At 36.5% G+C, this 15,002-nt stretch overlaps 3 protein-coding genes across 9 annotated transcripts; all 3 read right to left on the bottom strand.

The window, feature by feature from the left end:
* Window positions 1–2,821: 2,821 nt before the first annotated feature.
* On the bottom strand, window positions 2,822–6,035 carry LOC106344118 (wall-associated receptor kinase 2-like). Of its 2 annotated transcripts, XR_001270118.1 has the most exons (4): window positions 5,147–6,035; window positions 4,563–4,736; window positions 3,197–4,486; window positions 2,822–3,114 (listed from the first exon to the last, which is right to left on the bottom strand). XR_001270118.1 is itself a non-coding variant. In XM_013783503.1 (3 exons), exons 1-3 carry the CDS (start codon window positions 5,982–5,984, stop codon window positions 3,294–3,296), a joined length of 2,205 nt encoding a protein of 734 aa, XP_013638957.1. In that variant the 5' UTR covers window positions 5,985–6,035; the 3' UTR covers window positions 2,822–3,293. The 2 variants fall into 2 exon arrangements, 1 of the variants encoding a protein (XP_013638957.1); XM_013783503.1 differs by having other exon boundaries at window positions 2,822–4,486.
* Window positions 6,036–6,906: 871 nt separating this feature from the next.
* Window positions 6,907–8,700, bottom strand: LOC106343239. Of its 2 annotated transcripts, none has more exons than XM_013782394.1 (2): window positions 8,593–8,700; window positions 6,907–8,443 (listed from the first exon to the last, which is right to left on the bottom strand). In XM_013782394.1, the coding sequence occupies exon 2, from the start codon at window positions 8,428–8,430 to the stop codon at window positions 7,231–7,233; it is 1,200 nt and encodes a 399-aa protein (XP_013637848.1). In that variant the 5' UTR covers window positions 8,431–8,443; window positions 8,593–8,700; the 3' UTR covers window positions 6,907–7,230. The 2 variants fall into 2 exon arrangements, with proteins under 2 accessions (XP_013637848.1, XP_013637849.1); XM_013782395.1 differs by having other exon boundaries at window positions 6,907–8,433; window positions 8,593–8,689.
* A 3,403-nt stretch (window positions 8,701–12,103) lies between these two features.
* On the bottom strand, window positions 12,104–13,420 carry LOC106292939. 5 transcript variants are annotated; one of them, XR_001260293.1, is made up of 4 exons: window positions 12,953–13,416; window positions 12,799–12,818; window positions 12,481–12,681; window positions 12,104–12,362 (listed from the first exon to the last, which is right to left on the bottom strand). XR_001260293.1 is itself a non-coding variant. In XM_013728606.1 (3 exons), the coding sequence occupies exons 1-3, from the start codon at window positions 13,062–13,064 to the stop codon at window positions 12,337–12,339; spliced, it is 339 nt and encodes a 112-aa protein (XP_013584060.1). In that variant the 5' UTR covers window positions 13,065–13,416; the 3' UTR covers window positions 12,104–12,336. The 5 variants fall into 5 exon arrangements, 1 of the variants encoding a protein (XP_013584060.1); XR_001260292.1 differs by having other exon boundaries at window positions 12,104–12,681; window positions 12,953–13,417; XM_013728606.1 differs by lacking the exon at window positions 12,799–12,818.
* Window positions 13,421–15,002: the final 1,582 nt, after the last annotated feature.

Below are 15,002 nucleotides of genomic sequence, written 5' to 3'. Positions count from 1 at the left end.
AATGGCATGTTTGGTGCGAAGTAGACAGATATCAAAGATTACAGAAGTCAAACCTTCAACGGAACTGAGAAACATCATTCTGCTTGTAAATTCTCTCCAGTAACTTCATATACGCCTTCCTCCTTAGATACAAAGAGAAAAGCTAGTCAACAATGCTCCAATAAAAACCCCACCATGTAGGATTAGAACTAATAGTAGTATACTTCCAAGCAATGGGAAGTTACGTCTCTGTCTCTTCAGTTCAAGAATCCAATAGTGTTATCAAACACTAAAGTCTATTGAAAAAAACTTGAATTTTTAGCTCACCTTCAAGCAAGCTGAACTCATGCTTCTATCCAAACCCCCAACCGACCGTGGTCCTTGTTTTGCATCATATACTGCTCAAGAAGCCATGTTTTGCATCGTATACTGCTCTATGTATTAAATCTCCGACTTGATTCGGTTTAACAAAACAGTTTAGTTCCCACCTTTCATTAACCTCCAGATGAAAATGAAATCTGGGATTAATAAATCTCATAAATATATCACTAATTCAACTTGTGAAGGCCACCCATTTACATATTAGGAGGAAGAACAAGAGAGGTGAGAGAGATGGCTAAAAAAGAATTTTAAAAGTACTGGTTCATCATTTATGAGATTCCGAGTAGAGAAAAAAACAGCTCGATGTGATCCAAGGTGTCAGCTCAAACCATCAATTTATCTACTGTAAAATGGTGGTGAAAGATTTCAGGAAGAAATAAATAGAACAGAGAGATGAACGACAATATTTCTCAAGAATATTTTTTTTAATTCTCTTCAAATACCACCTATAGAGATGTTATTCTAATGAAGATGTTTTTTTTTTTTTGAACACAACTTAATTTCATTCAGACTTAACTTGTTTGGTTACAATAACATGAGGGAATGTGACATCCTCTTCCATTAAAAGCATAAACAACACAAATAAAGAAAGCTAAGTAGGATAATTCTTCAAGAGAAGATGATGACAGCGAAATCAAGACCAAGCTTAACTGTGTCGATAAGGCTTTCACGACGAAGTCGGATAGCTGAAAGATAGTCACAAGTGACGTTGAGAGCCAGTTCTCACCTACGAGAAAAACCGCAGTAGACTCGATTGCATCTTCTGGCCCCGTACAGACCGCTACACAAGATGACAAAACGGTGAAGAAGCTGAAACTATACCTTGATAATGAAACCGAGAAAACATCTCCTTTCATGGAAAGAAGGAATGGTGTTAAAGGACACTTCTCACGAGAGAAGGATGGTGAAATCGAGTCCCAAACTGGCGCACCCACCGGTGAATTCATCCCAAAGGAGAGATATGGCAATATGCATTGAAAGGAGATTCCAGTGAACCCACCGAAAATCTCTATAGATTTAACCCAAACACCCAAGCCCATTGTAATATGAATTGCATCTTCTTTCTTGAATTTGGGTTTTATCAAGCTGAACTTTGGGCTGGCAGGTTTGGTACCTTCGATGGGCCAAGCCCAAACGTAATTGAAATCCAGTCCACTACCCACAACCTGCTCGGAGCGAGACGCGTCGGATCTTGGCCATTCGACGGTGCCGTAGAAGAGGTCACCGGAGAAGTTTTGTCGAAGAGGAACAGTATAGCCGTTTAGGAGGATCCCCGCATAGGAGGAGAGAACCACTTTAGGAGATGAGTAGAGTGGAGAACCACCGACAAAATTTGGATCTAATCTCGTGGAGCTTTGAGATCTGGTGCCTGAACACTGGAGAGGAGCAAACCGTGGTGTGATAATAGGCTCAAGCCTTCCCGAAGAAAGAAAGGAAGAGCTCTTCAGATGAAATCTCTGCTCCAAAGATATATGAAAGCACGGGACAAAGTTGATAACATAACCTGTCCCACGGCAGCCAGAGGGAGGTTCATTGGGAACTGTCCCTGAGAACCGGAACACAGCGGTGGTGAGAGAACCCTCTCGACTCGTCGCTGGGGGAGAGGCCATATGAGGAAGAGAGACCGCCGGAAGATCTGAGACGAAGAGTCCTCGGCTTCGTCGTTGAATCCGTAGGTATCTTTCTCCTTCGATTGACCAACAGAAGCGATGTAGTGACAAACAAAACAGGATGCGAGACAGAGCCATGAAGATGAGAGCTAGCAGCACGCCGGAAATAGTACCCCGCGCCGACGAGAAACTGCTTCGCCGGCGCCGGATAAACTAGATCTTGGAGAGACCTCGAAGTTAGTGCCTGAGAGAGTTCGCCCTTACACACTTTCGTGTATTCGAACAACTTGTTTTTAACTAGAAAATGATGTAAAGTCTCTTCAATTCCTTTTTCACAATTTTTTTTTTGTAAATAATGTTTAGCTTTGAATAACACTGGATTTCATACAGTTTTTATAAATGGTTAATTGAATAACAGATGATTTTAAGTGAGATTTGATAACTTTGCACAAACTCCTTATTGAATAACACATGATTTGGAACTTTTTCTGAAAATCTTTAGTTGAATAACTAGGGATTTTAACCAAATCCCACAATCTCTTCAAATCCTTATTTCAATAGATTTTTGTTAAGGATTTTATTGGAGTTAGTTTCCAAATCAACAATAAAACAGCAAGCTGAACCCACTGTATCCAAATAAACAGCACCATATGACTATGAATCTTCAGCTGTTAAGCTCGAGGAAAAACATCAAGCTGAAAAAAATTGAACATGTTTAGTTACTTACTCCAAACATTATTACCATACAAGTTTGAAATATATTACAATGCCAAACACATCGACTATATTATTTCTTTCAAAGTCAAATAAGTTGTTGCCCCACTCAGTACCTTGCATAACATGCTTACATCTATATAAACAGCGAATCTATTGACTTGGATCTTTGGAATGAGTTATAATTGAACCTTTACAGAAAATGTAGTAGAGAGCCAAAATAACATACAAGAAGACAATATCATTGAACAGAATGCAAGCTACAACAAAGGCCAATCTTGCTCAGCCTCAGACAACTTCTTCTGGCAGCTCTTCTGGTTTTTGAGACTGTTTACATTACCTGAATGGTCAAACCGAGATCAACAGTTCCATTGTTCAATCGATCTCTGAATGCTTCAAGTCCAAATCAAATCCCACAGTAGTTTAGACCCTGTGGAGGTGTAAAAGAAAACTCTCATTTAGGTGTCAAAACACATCGTGTGTGTGTGAAGAGGTTAGTGTGTTGCTAAAACCTTAAATAAGTTGTGTTGAGGACAAGAGAGGGCTAGGATGAAAAGTAAGAGAAAAGAAACATGATCATGATCCAATGGAATGTCGCCTACAGTCTAATCAACGGCCAGCTTCAATGTGTAATCTTGTTACATTCTTGATGCTGTCATAGCCAGTGGTACTCGCATCCCCTTGTGCTGATAAGATTTCAACACCGACCAAGTGCTCATTCACCTCTGGCTCATTATACTGATCCGACCACTGCTGTTTTGTTTTTGTGACTCTCAAGGCCTCAAGCTGTACAGCTACTTCTTTCATCCTTGGCCTCTCCTCTCCCATCAGTCTCGTACACTCAGCAGCAATTCTTGAAGCTTCATGTATCTCCCTCTGGTTAGACTCGTTCATCACTTGTCCGTCAATGACTCCGTGCAACCTATTTTCTTTCATGGCAGAAGCAAAGTAATTCACAAGATGTTTTGACTGTTGTGGTTTTTCGAAGCACAGTGCCTTTTGTCCTGAGAGAAGTTCCATCAGGACTACCCCAAAGCTATAGACATCACTCTTCTCGTTTAGCAACCCTGTGTTGTAGTATTCTGGGTCTAAGTAACCTAGAGTTCCTTGAACCATAGTTGTGAGCTGCTCTTTATCCATCGGTATCAGCCTTGAAGCACCAAAGTCAGCTACCTTTGCAGTTAAGTTTTCATCCAAGAGTATATTAGCAGTCTTGACATCTCGGTGGATGATTGGGATAGAAGCAGATGAGTGAAGATATGCTAGAGTTTCAGCAATTTCTACGGCAATCCTCAAGCGGTGTTCCCATGTCAGAGAAGAATCAGACATGGAACCGTGCAAGCAGTCGTAAAGGGTGCCACTGTTAATGAACTCGTAGACCAGCAAGGGAACTTCAGTCTCTAGACAGCAGCCCAAGAGCCTGACCACGTTTCTATGGTTGATCTGTGAAAGCACAAGAACTTCGTTAATGAACTGCTCTACTTGGCTACAATCTCCAAGCCTAGCTTTCTTTATAGCAACTACGGACTTATCCGGTAATATCCCTTTGTAGACTGTTCCCTGGCCTCCCTGGCCCAGGATTCTACTTTCGTCATAACCATTAGTTGCTTCCTTCATGCCTTCCTCAGTAAAGATTTTGACATCAACATTTGATGTCCCTGCTCCCGAGAGTCGCTGTCTCAACATGCCGCCACCGTTTAGCTCGAAGAAGTGTTTTCGGAGCTCGGTGCTTTTCCTGTGCTTCATTTTCCGTTGTACACAGCTAATGACAAGTAGGATGGCCAAGAAGCCGATGGTTGTTCCTGATCACATCACACACAATGATTAGAGAGAGCTTTTTCAGAAAAGTTAGAATCCAGACAAGTGAGGGGAGCTTACCAAGAAAAATTTGAGTCCATCCATAGTATTCAGGCCTGCCTTTACGCATGCAGCTATTATTGGTGGCATTTAAGTTGTAACCAGATGGGCAATTACAAAGGAAGTGTCCCATGGTGTTTTCACAGATGCTGGAAGCTGAACAGTTATGTCTACTAGTAGTGCACTCGTCTATGTCTGTCCCAAGGCAACAAGAGATTATTTTTAAAATGGTATTTCATTCGTTTCACAAAGATAATTTTTTTATTATTTTCACTCATATTAAAAACACATTAAACTATCATAATAAATTTATTGTTTTCTATAATTTTCAATTTTCAGTAACTAATTTTAACCAATATTAATTCAATAAAATCAATTATTTTTTTTGAAATTTACATTTTTTTCATAGAAAACACAAAAAAATACATCTTTTGAAACAAATATTTTTTCTAAAAAGTCTATCTTAATGAAAACGGAGGGAGTATGTTTTAGAAAAAAAATTGTTTTAAAAAAAATTCAGTGTATTTTTATTAGATAATCATAGTAAATTTCAAAAAAATTATTTTCAAACCAAGAGAATAACTCCTAAAAAAAAGTAGTAGTACCTTGACAACCATTTTCGTTTGAAAGATATGGATTCCCATCAAACCCTTCCTTACATCTGCAGATATATCCGGTTCCGCGGACAGAATTGGAACACATGCTGTTCCCACGACATATGTTCCCCCTTCCAACGTACTCGCATGAATCTTGACCAATAGACCAATCAAGCACCACAGGAAACCTCTCGATATTCCTCAGATTCATAAGATCTTCTGAAGATCTGAAGTTATACTTACCATTTTCGACTAGAAAGGCGTAGCTGCAAGGGTTGAAGCTATAAACAGAAGTATGGTTGGAAAAGCTATACGGAGAGACCATGAAGTAGTGGCTCCCTCTAGGGAGAGAGGTCTGGCAGCAACCTCCACCAGTGCATGATCCATTTGTCTCCCTTGGAGAAGTACATGTTGACATGCATCCAGTTGAGTAATTTCCAACACCGTCAGTGTTCAGAAATGCGTAAGTGTTACAGCCTACCGCAACAAACCTGTTCTTGTCTGAGAATGTTAAGTTACCAAGACTAGACCACCGGTTAATGCGGCCAGTCTCGTTTCCTTGCCTGTCGTAGCAAACATAGGATCTTGTATTCAAGACGCGTAGCTCGCCGCTGTGTGAGATGTTGATCACTTCGTTGCCGCCAAAGATCAGCTTATTTGAAGGGTTACATGTGATATTGAAACTAGGATCTCCAGCGTAGTAACAACCTGGAGAAGTGCCAAAAGGGTACTCGATTGAGACGTTGCCGCATTTCGTTTGGCAATTTTGCGAAGATTGACCCATAACCAGCTTTGTAGAAGCAAGAATGAAAATAGCCACCAAAAACAGACCATGCACCTTATTCATCTTCAACCTCTCTTAACTTTTTTTCTCTTTTTTAAGGTTTTCTCTAAATCTTTTTTTTTTCTTATATAGGATTAGGAAATAAACCTCAAGTCTTGGGTTGTTCTCTATAAATGCAGCTACACAATCAAGACCATGTCAATATAACTCAAGGAGGACGTCAAAATACTCCACATATTACCACATATTATATCCCAACGTCTACGGCTGCTTTGATTTAACAACTTGACTCCTATATTTTGTAGTATTCAAAGATTACGATTGATTGTTTATAAGGAATCTTCAAACGTGAAGAAATGGTAAACATTGAAACTACATATGCTCTAATTATATTTAATGATGTGAGTAGAAAACCATTTGGTAATTTAATAAGATTAGTGGACATTTGAACTCCGTCTTCGTCAATCTTCAAAATTTACTGCTCTTTCTTTGATATTACCATGCAAATTCGGTCTGTGAAGACTGTTTTTTTTTTTTTACATTTACTTCTCAGTATTATTATGGAATTTGTCTTAGAGTGAAAGTGTTGCTTACTATTTGCTTTGATCAAGAAGCTGAAGGAGATGCAATCTTTGATGAAAATGTTCACTTACTAAAGTAGCACAAGCCAATCTAGCAATGCCAAGATCGAAACTTCTGATGTTGATAACAGAAGTCTGGGGTTTTGATGCATAAGGTTAAAGTTTTCACTTTCTTCCTCACACATGGGGGTTTATAGTGTTGGTTTTCGCTGTCGATAGTAGAAGGTTGTGATGTTTTGAGGATGTAGAAGTTAGTGGTAATACCTAACGTATGTCAAAAAAGACTGCTGCGACAATCTCATGTTGTCTACACACTGTGCCTCCCTGAGTGAATTGCATTCTCTCAAATCATAACTACGCTTGGATAGACTTCTTGCATCACTATCTTATTTGACAGGTGTATGAAGCAGCGAGCCAAAGACATTTACAAAGAAGTTGCAGACCCAAAAGTTGAGTTTGTTTCAAAACTGGAAAAAAAAAAAGAAAAAAAAAAATCCATGGTTTTGAAATAGAATATGGGACAGAAAATTGTTACATTCCGAATATTGAGGGGTTAAGGCAAAGCCTTGGACAGACAATTGTTACACTCCTTTCCTCAAACCTCCATCACAGATGCAACCACAATGATCTCTCACATCAAAGTCTCGAGATCATTTCAAATCAAAGCTTACAGCATCATAAATGACTCTTCATTTATATACCAATCAAGACAAGTGAACACAATCCAGCTACAACTCAACACCCAGTTCCCTTTGTTTCAACTCCAGTCCCATCCTATCATTCTCAAGCTTCATCCTCTCATTCTCCATCTTCATTCTCTCCAGCTCTTGATCCCTTTTCTTACTAAACCTCTCCCACCTGAATCTCTGTTTCTCCAGTTCCAGCAATTCAACTTGGATCTGAAGCTTCTGCTCTTCCAACTGAAGAGTCCTAGACTCAATCCACTGCTTCTGCATCAAAGCTGATCTCTCACTCTCTTCCCCACCTTGAGGAAACGGCATTTGCGACAAAGAGAGCTTATTACACTCCAGAGAACTCACTTGGTGACCCGGATGGTCAACATCTTCATGGCTATGACTCTGTCTAGCCTTCTTCAAAGCACCACCACCACAACCCCCATGTGTAAAATCATCATACTCATCATGCTCCTCACCTTCCCCATCATCATCCTCAACATCCTCAACTTGATGATGACTCTCATGATCATCTCTGTTCCTAAGCGCAAGCTTAAGCGAACGCTGCAAAGCCAAGTCATGAGGCAAATGCAACCTGTTCCCATTGTGGTACGAACACATCTCCTCATAGAACAAATGCTTAGAACTCATGATCTTTCTAACATCATCCTTCTCCTTATCATTCAAGTACCCAATCGAATCCAAAAGCGCAGGATTCTCCACTACCTGACAAGAAGTCCCTCTCCCAAGCATATCGTTAAGCTTCTTGTAACGTTTATTCAAATCATTGAACTTATCCTCACACTGCTGAGGCGAAACATGATAGCCTCTCTCGGACATGACCTTGGAAACAGACTTCCACTTTCCCTTTTTCTGCAAAGCTGCAAACTTTCTTCTGCTACCACCGTCCATACTCGAATCATCGCCTATATAAGACACAGCGGTTATCAACAGCTTCACCATCTTATCAGTCCACTTCACTCTCTGCCATGGAGACCCTTTAGTTGACTTTTCACCGCCTTCCTCGTTGAAGCTCGGCTCATCATCGTCACTCACTGAGTTCTTATCCCCTTTATGTTGCTCAGTCATGGCCACGTTGTGGTGATGACCGCAGGTTTGAGCTGTGACCATAGCAAAGGGAAGACCTTCGTGGAGACTGTGTCGATGCTGGTTCATGGAGGTTTGCAGATCGAATCCTCCGTAGGAAGAAGGTCCGCCACGAACGACGCCTCCTTGAGGAAAGTTCCCATCCATTCTCTGTTTTCCCCTAAATCGAAGAGATGAAACAGATCACGCAAACCTTTGTCAAGGAGTGGATCTAGTTGGAGACTAAAGGTCGAGACTTTAGGGGAGGAATCAAGCAGAGAGGGGCGAATCAGGATGAGAGATGAGTAAAGAGAAAGGAAGTTAACTTACGAACAAAAGTTGGAACTTGCTTCGTCTTCTTCTTCTCTCTCTCTCTGGATGCCAGAAAGCTCTTCTTTTGCGTATAACTTTTCTTTTCAAGTCCTAACTTCTAGAAAAATTATTATTTTACCTCCGTTATTATTATTATTAACTATACTTTTATTGAGATGAACAAAGTGATGCCTTGTGATTGGACTTGGTATTTGCATAGTTGAATTCCACTATCAGCTTCTCAATTATTTGATTGAGTGAATTCTATTTCGATATAAGAAAAAGTTTAAACACACACAAATTGTCTTTCATACAATTGATCATAATCGATTGTTGGACAGGAATATTATTCTATGATATCAGTCGGACATTCACAATTCCTTTTTAAGCTAATCAACTGGATTTTGAGGGGTATATTTTTTGTTTTACATTTTTGTTGAAATTTAATTTTTATATTTGTGTTTTTAGTCATATATATGTTTTTCTTTGTATAATATTTATCTTAAATGATTAATAAATTTTTTAATAATTGTATTAAAATAGTTAGACCACACTTGTATCAATAAGTCGTGTTCATGTTTTAATAGTATTTATGAATATCAAGCAAATCGATCAAATTGCAAATATACTAATCGAAAACCATTTTGAAGATATTTTCGATCAATTATTTATTAATCAATATTCCATTATTGGTTTTATGAAAATGAATGAAATGGAAAATTTACTAAATTTCAGATTTTAGAAAATTTTAATATGCTTTTCTATGTTTTACAAATAGTGACATTTTAACGTTTTCATGTTATACGAAAATGTTAGTTTAGAAATCTATTAAAATTTATATTTATTTTGATTTATATTCATTATAAAATATTTTAATCTTGTAAATAATTTATTTATCTCAAAAATTATTAATCATACAAATATAAATATTAATGTTATAAATACATTTTAATTTGTGTCAGTAAATATTAAAGTGACACTTTATGAATAGTTGTTAGTGCTCTTTGCAAATTTTATCCCCTATATATTAAAACAGAAGCTTCGTCATTTAATGTTTTCACACTACATTAGACACGTATCAGCCTCACATTGATTTCAATTTGAGTATGCTAACGTGTCGGTCTCACAAATATTTAACAATTAATGCGTTCATATACTAATTTCTTATATTCTACCACATATAATTCAATGTGTTCACACTAATTTTTTTTAATCAACTCAATTTTTTAGATCTTGCATTTTTAACATTTGTATTAGTGAACTGAAGTTCTCTCCGTAAAACTACTGAATAATATCATTTTGAAAGAAAGAAATTAAAAATGATTAAGATTTACATCAACTAAAATGATGAAATGAAAACTGAAAGTTTTGTATCTTGTCGAACTTACCCATGGTTGGGGCTTCTGTACATGAAGATAATAAATAATTGTGATTGGTTCTGAATTTAGGAAATTGAGGTAAAAAATACCACACATAAAATCAGATCTTTAGTTAAGCCAAATATTGGTTTCTTTACGGAGTTTCATATTAGACCAAAAAGTAGAAACATAATCAGATTGCAAGAAAAAATCAGAAATCATAAGCATTATAAAAGAAAAGAAAATTTGTGAAATCGATTGAAAAACAGAATTCAGGTGCTGGGTGAAAAGATTACATTATGAGAAGATACATGTTATTGGTTTTAGACTACGTCAATTTTGCAACATACCCAAAAAATATTGACACGATTCTCAACCATTTTTATTGGTATTTTTAAAGTATAGTCCAATAATTATGTATTTTAAATAAATCGAGAATATTACTTTTACATTTATTTTATTTTGCTTTATATTAGTAGAAGAAATTAAGTATATGTAAAACATTTGGATCCAAAGAACCGAACTGAATTAGATTTGAAAGCAATATTAAACACAAACTAAAACTGATTAATTACTCAGATGGATCTAAACGTTTAATATCAAGATAAAATGACCTGAATCTGATCCAAATTAAAATATTTCGGATACCAAAAATATCTAAATCAAAATTATATATATATATTTAAATATGTTAATAATTTTAAATTTATATCTATTAAATATTTAAAAATATGAAAATATCTAAAAATTATCAACATAGTTACAAGTAAATATTTAAAACTAACAGAAAATGTTCAAAATACTGAAAATATTTATTTGTTCACCATCCAAATATTTAAATTGAACTAATTTTATGTGAATTTAAATATTTAGTCTTACATTATTCAAAATTTTATGTTTTTATTATTTTATTTTAATATTAAGTATATTTGGACTTTTGTTAAAAAAATACATAATTAAAATAGGTATCCGAACTCAAATTTGAACCCAACCCGTAATGATTTGAACCAAATCTAAATTAAAATTTGTAAGTATCCGAATATGATTTAAATTTCTAATCCTAAAAATCCGAAGTCCGAACGGATATATGAATGCTCATTCCCTTTAAAAACTATAAAATAAATCTCTTAGTACGACATACAATAAATAATCTAATAAACTATTTCAATCCGGGCATAACGCGGATTACTGCCTAGTTTTTGGTGTATACTATTGTTTTTAATGTCTAATACTAAAATGAACAATACTGTTCGTTTATTATCTCATTAGTTAGATCCCTTTACCGAGTATTAAAAATGGAAGATCATTGTGAGAAGTGAACCAGAAATGGATGTCTGAACTATGAAGTGAACCATTCTCGTGACAGAGAAATAATAATTGCAAAAAGATTAATAACATTTTGAATAAGAAAAGAGATTTTTACATAAATAGCCACTTTGTAAGTTTTTATTCACCATAGGACACTTCTAAGTCTAACTACTAGGGTAGCTTTTGGTTGTTGTTTTATAGCTTTACCCCTAATTAAATTTAACTAAATCATATCTTCTTCATTTACCTATTTTGTTTCCTTATGTTCTATTTTATTTTAAGAATATTTAATTTTTCAAACCGAAGAAAACAACGAACCACATATGTTTTTAACTTGATCCACTACTTCTTTTCCTTTTTACTTAAGAAATTTTTTAATTTGGCGAAACCCCAAAGCCCCGGAACCGGCTTACGATGGGAGAGAGACAGAGTTGACCGTAAAACGGGCTTTAGTGACCAGAAAAGCGACGGATAAATGCTTGGCCGAGAAGAGCCATGTCCTTTAGATTATAAGTAGTTAAAACTCGAAAATTATGGAAAAACTTATTTTTGCTTAGTTTTTGACTTTAATCTGATATTTTACACAATATTTGCAAGTTCTAGAGTCAAAACACAAAAAAAAAACGAAAATGGCATGAAAAAAATCAATGGCGGCTCCGATATGTAGTTGCAGAATTCGTTGAAAGCCCTAATATGAAGATGACGAGTTTATTACAAGAATGCTACTCATTTTAAAAAATTATAAAAATTAACCTCTGATGAAACTCTTAATCATTTTTTAGTAATAAATGTGTGTCAAGTATCTTATTTAGAAGTTTTAAAAAAAAAATGTTAAACATTGTTACCAAAACTTGAGTGTTTAGAGAGTGAGCGATTTTGAAAGTTAGGCTATAAATGCAAGAGAAGATAACATTGACTACTGCAAAGCTAATCTAAATGCAAGAGAAGATGACATCAACAACACTGACTCTGTTTTCAAACCAATGTTACATACACGTCTTTAAAAAATATGCAGATGACGCAAATGATGATCAAGAACAAAACTGAATTAATGCCAACAGAAAGTACTACAAATGCAGCAGAGTTGGCAACATCATCATAATGAGTAGTATCTCCTCTTATCTAACACACAACAAAGTCTAGATCAAAACCCAAACACTAAACATGTTTCAGCAGCCATAAAGCAAAGTACGTTCTGAGCACATATAATCAAAACTTGTATAAATCAAGGGAGCCATACCACAGCACCGATAACATAAAACGGCATGAAACTTTCCTGATTTCCCAAGCTTTTGTGCAGCAACACCTATCTCAAAGCTGCCAGGAACCCATATAACCTGATTTTTTAAAAAAATAAGAAGTTTCTCACTAGCTTCAGTTGCTTGCAACTGATCATCCGTCAAGGCAGTCTGCTGCACAAAGCTAAGATTCTGTACCAACACTGTTGTAAGCAAAACCACCGTAAGTTACAAAGAAAAACTGAGGTAACATAGTAAAAAAAACATGAAAGAGTCTGTCCAGAAGCTACAAAGCTTCGCATATCTTTCAATACAATCACCTTCAAACGTTATCGGAATCCTAACAAACCAAAGTTAACAAACCAAAGTCACAACCTTTTACATCAAAACCACACCAAGCAATGCGTTTTTAATACAATAAATGATAAAACCAATTTGTTAAAACAAAATTGGAGGAAGAGGGGGGAGTAGTACCAGAAAGCAGATCCACTAACCCAATCAGATTCACCCAATTCGCTGCTTCCTTCTGGTAAGCTATCTCATTTGGCCGACCCAATTCCTTCTCCTTCTTCGCCGTCATTGGCATCACCACTTCATGAGCTTGCGATTGTAGTTATGCTCCTCGTCAAGTTCTTGCGGAACGTCTTGGCGTCGAAGTCGGAGTCCATCACCACCGATGGCGAAGGAGCATCGTCCTCGTTGCCAGACGAGCAGCGGATCGATGAAGGTTTCCGGCGGCGAAAGATCCGGATCCGGCGGCGAAATAATCGGCAGAACTCTGCGGTAACAGCCGGTGACTCCTCGTCATCGGAGATTGGATTTGAAGAAGAGGAATGTTTGTTTGAGAAGAAGTCTTTGATCCAAGAGAGAGAGAGAGAGAGTCATGAACAAGAGCCGTATCTTCCGTAGCTTGATTAAGAAACATTGCTTAACCTATTTGCTATTTTCCTTTTTTTTTAATTCTAATAAAACTAAGAAACGAGGTTAAGCAGATGGTCTTAAGTGATCGCTAACGTTGTTCAAACCTCGGACTTGTCAAACAGAAGCTAAGCTCAATACCGCCAGACCACACGCACTTTATACTTCATATCACATAAACATAATTATAATAGTATAATTTGAAAAACAAAGTGTACATGTTGATGTGTACATGTAGATATTTGTGGATATTGTTGGACTCAACTTCGGTCAATTACGTAATTGGGCCTGAGCAGGTGTGGATCTAGAGTGATATTTAGTATGGGGCACATATTGAAATAGATATATAAACTAAGGGTATGTAAATAAATTTTGGTTAAATTTCTCAAGGAAAAATAAAAAACAGTGTAGGGCCCATGCCACACATTTCTTCAACCTGGGTCCGCCCCTGGGCCTGAGTACCCTGGGCCGCACAACCAATGAAGAGGCCCGACTCTGGCGAGCAAAAGGAGATCGATTTGAAGAGTCGGAGATCGCGGAGAGGTTGAGAGAAATCTGGAATCGATCCGCTATAAGAAGAGATCGATCGATACGAAGAAGGGGACAGAGAAAACCCTAGAGAGAGCAATACACACACATCGACCTCATTTCACTTCGCTTTAAGTCTTTTCTCTTATCGACCTCGTTTGTAACGTCAGATCTTATTCATCTTGTTGTATTCGATCTTACTAATCAATAAAGTTCATCTTTGCCTACTGAAATCTGATTATATCGTTGTGTTCTAAAGATATCGTTGTCCACATCATCTTTATCTTCCCTAGATTAAACTTTCAATCACTATAAAAATACTTAGTGTAGATTTTAGGATATACAAATATCATATATAAAGTGTACGCATTGATTTGTACATGTGGATATTATATAAAGGTATACATGTGTACATTAATAATCCCTCTAATTTTTGATTAGGCATTCATATTATTTTTCTAGATATCTATATTTTATCATGTATGTAAGTAATGAAAAGTGCTTTTAAAACAAGTGCCCGGCTCTAGATGTGCCTTGCACAAGGTCCCTCATTTTTTAGTTACTAGTAGCGGAGCCCCGCGCAAGCGCGGGGTTATTGACAATTAGAATGTGTTGTAATACTTAAAAAATGTTATAGGAAGTGATGTGGAGTGATTTGTTTGTTTAGTTGTGTAGTTTATAATAACAAAAAGGGGGGGGGGGGTTTGAGAGCTCGTGTTTGTGTATGAAATATGGGATTAGCTCTGGTTAGACTTAATTTGGCTGGTTTTAGTAGGGTAGTAGTTAAATTGTACTGTTTATAATTTTGTTTGTAAAACGTTTTAGATGTAAGAGAAAATCTTAAAGTTTGTAGACTTTTATCCCCCTGATCATATATGTCGCGAGATGTCTCCATAAAAAATACTAAATAGTCATGTTGTAAGAATTTGTACTTTGTTATCTATCTTTGAATGCATGTTAAATCTTTTTTAAAACAATTTTATATTGCAAATTGAATCATATATTGGATCAATATGGTATAACACAGTGTACATGATTATTTAGTATATGGATTGCTCACATCCCTAATCTGTCACTG

Source organism: Brassica oleracea, chromosome C5 (assembly GCF_000695525.1).
Source record: "Brassica oleracea var. oleracea cultivar TO1000 chromosome C5, BOL, whole genome shotgun sequence".
Classification (NCBI taxonomy): Eukaryota; Viridiplantae; Streptophyta; class Magnoliopsida; order Brassicales; family Brassicaceae; genus Brassica; species Brassica oleracea.
This window is presented reverse-complemented; position numbering and strand designations above follow the sequence as displayed.

Excerpts from the sequence above, each read along its gene's own strand:
- LOC106292939 (XM_013728606.1), bottom strand. The coding sequence starts at position 13,064 with ATGCCAATGACGGCGAAGAAGGAGAAGGAATTGGGTCGGCCAAATGAG. Across the intron at positions 12,682-12,952 it reads GTTAGTGGATCTGCTTTCTG|TGTTGGTACAGAATCTTAGC; the intron begins GTACTACTCCCC and ends TGCTTACAACAG. Across the intron at positions 12,363-12,480 it reads TTTATGTTATCGGTGCTGTG|ATAAGAGGAGATACTACTCA; the intron begins GTATGGCTCCCT and ends GTTGTGTGTTAG.
- LOC106344118 (XM_013783503.1), bottom strand. The coding sequence starts at position 5,984 with ATGAATAAGGTGCATGGTCTGTTTTTGGTGGCTATTTTCATTCTTGCT. Across the intron at positions 4,737-5,146 it reads AAACGAAAATGGTTGTCAAG|ACATAGACGAGTGCACTACT; the intron begins GTACTACTACTT and ends GCCTTGGGACAG. Across the intron at positions 4,487-4,562 it reads ATGGACTCAAATTTTTCTTG|GAACAACCATCGGCTTCTTG; the intron begins GTAAGCTCCCCT and ends TGATGTGATCAG.
- LOC106343239 (XM_013782394.1), bottom strand. The coding sequence starts at position 8,430 with ATGGATGGGAACTTTCCTCAAGGAGGCGTCGTTCGTGGCGGACCTTCT.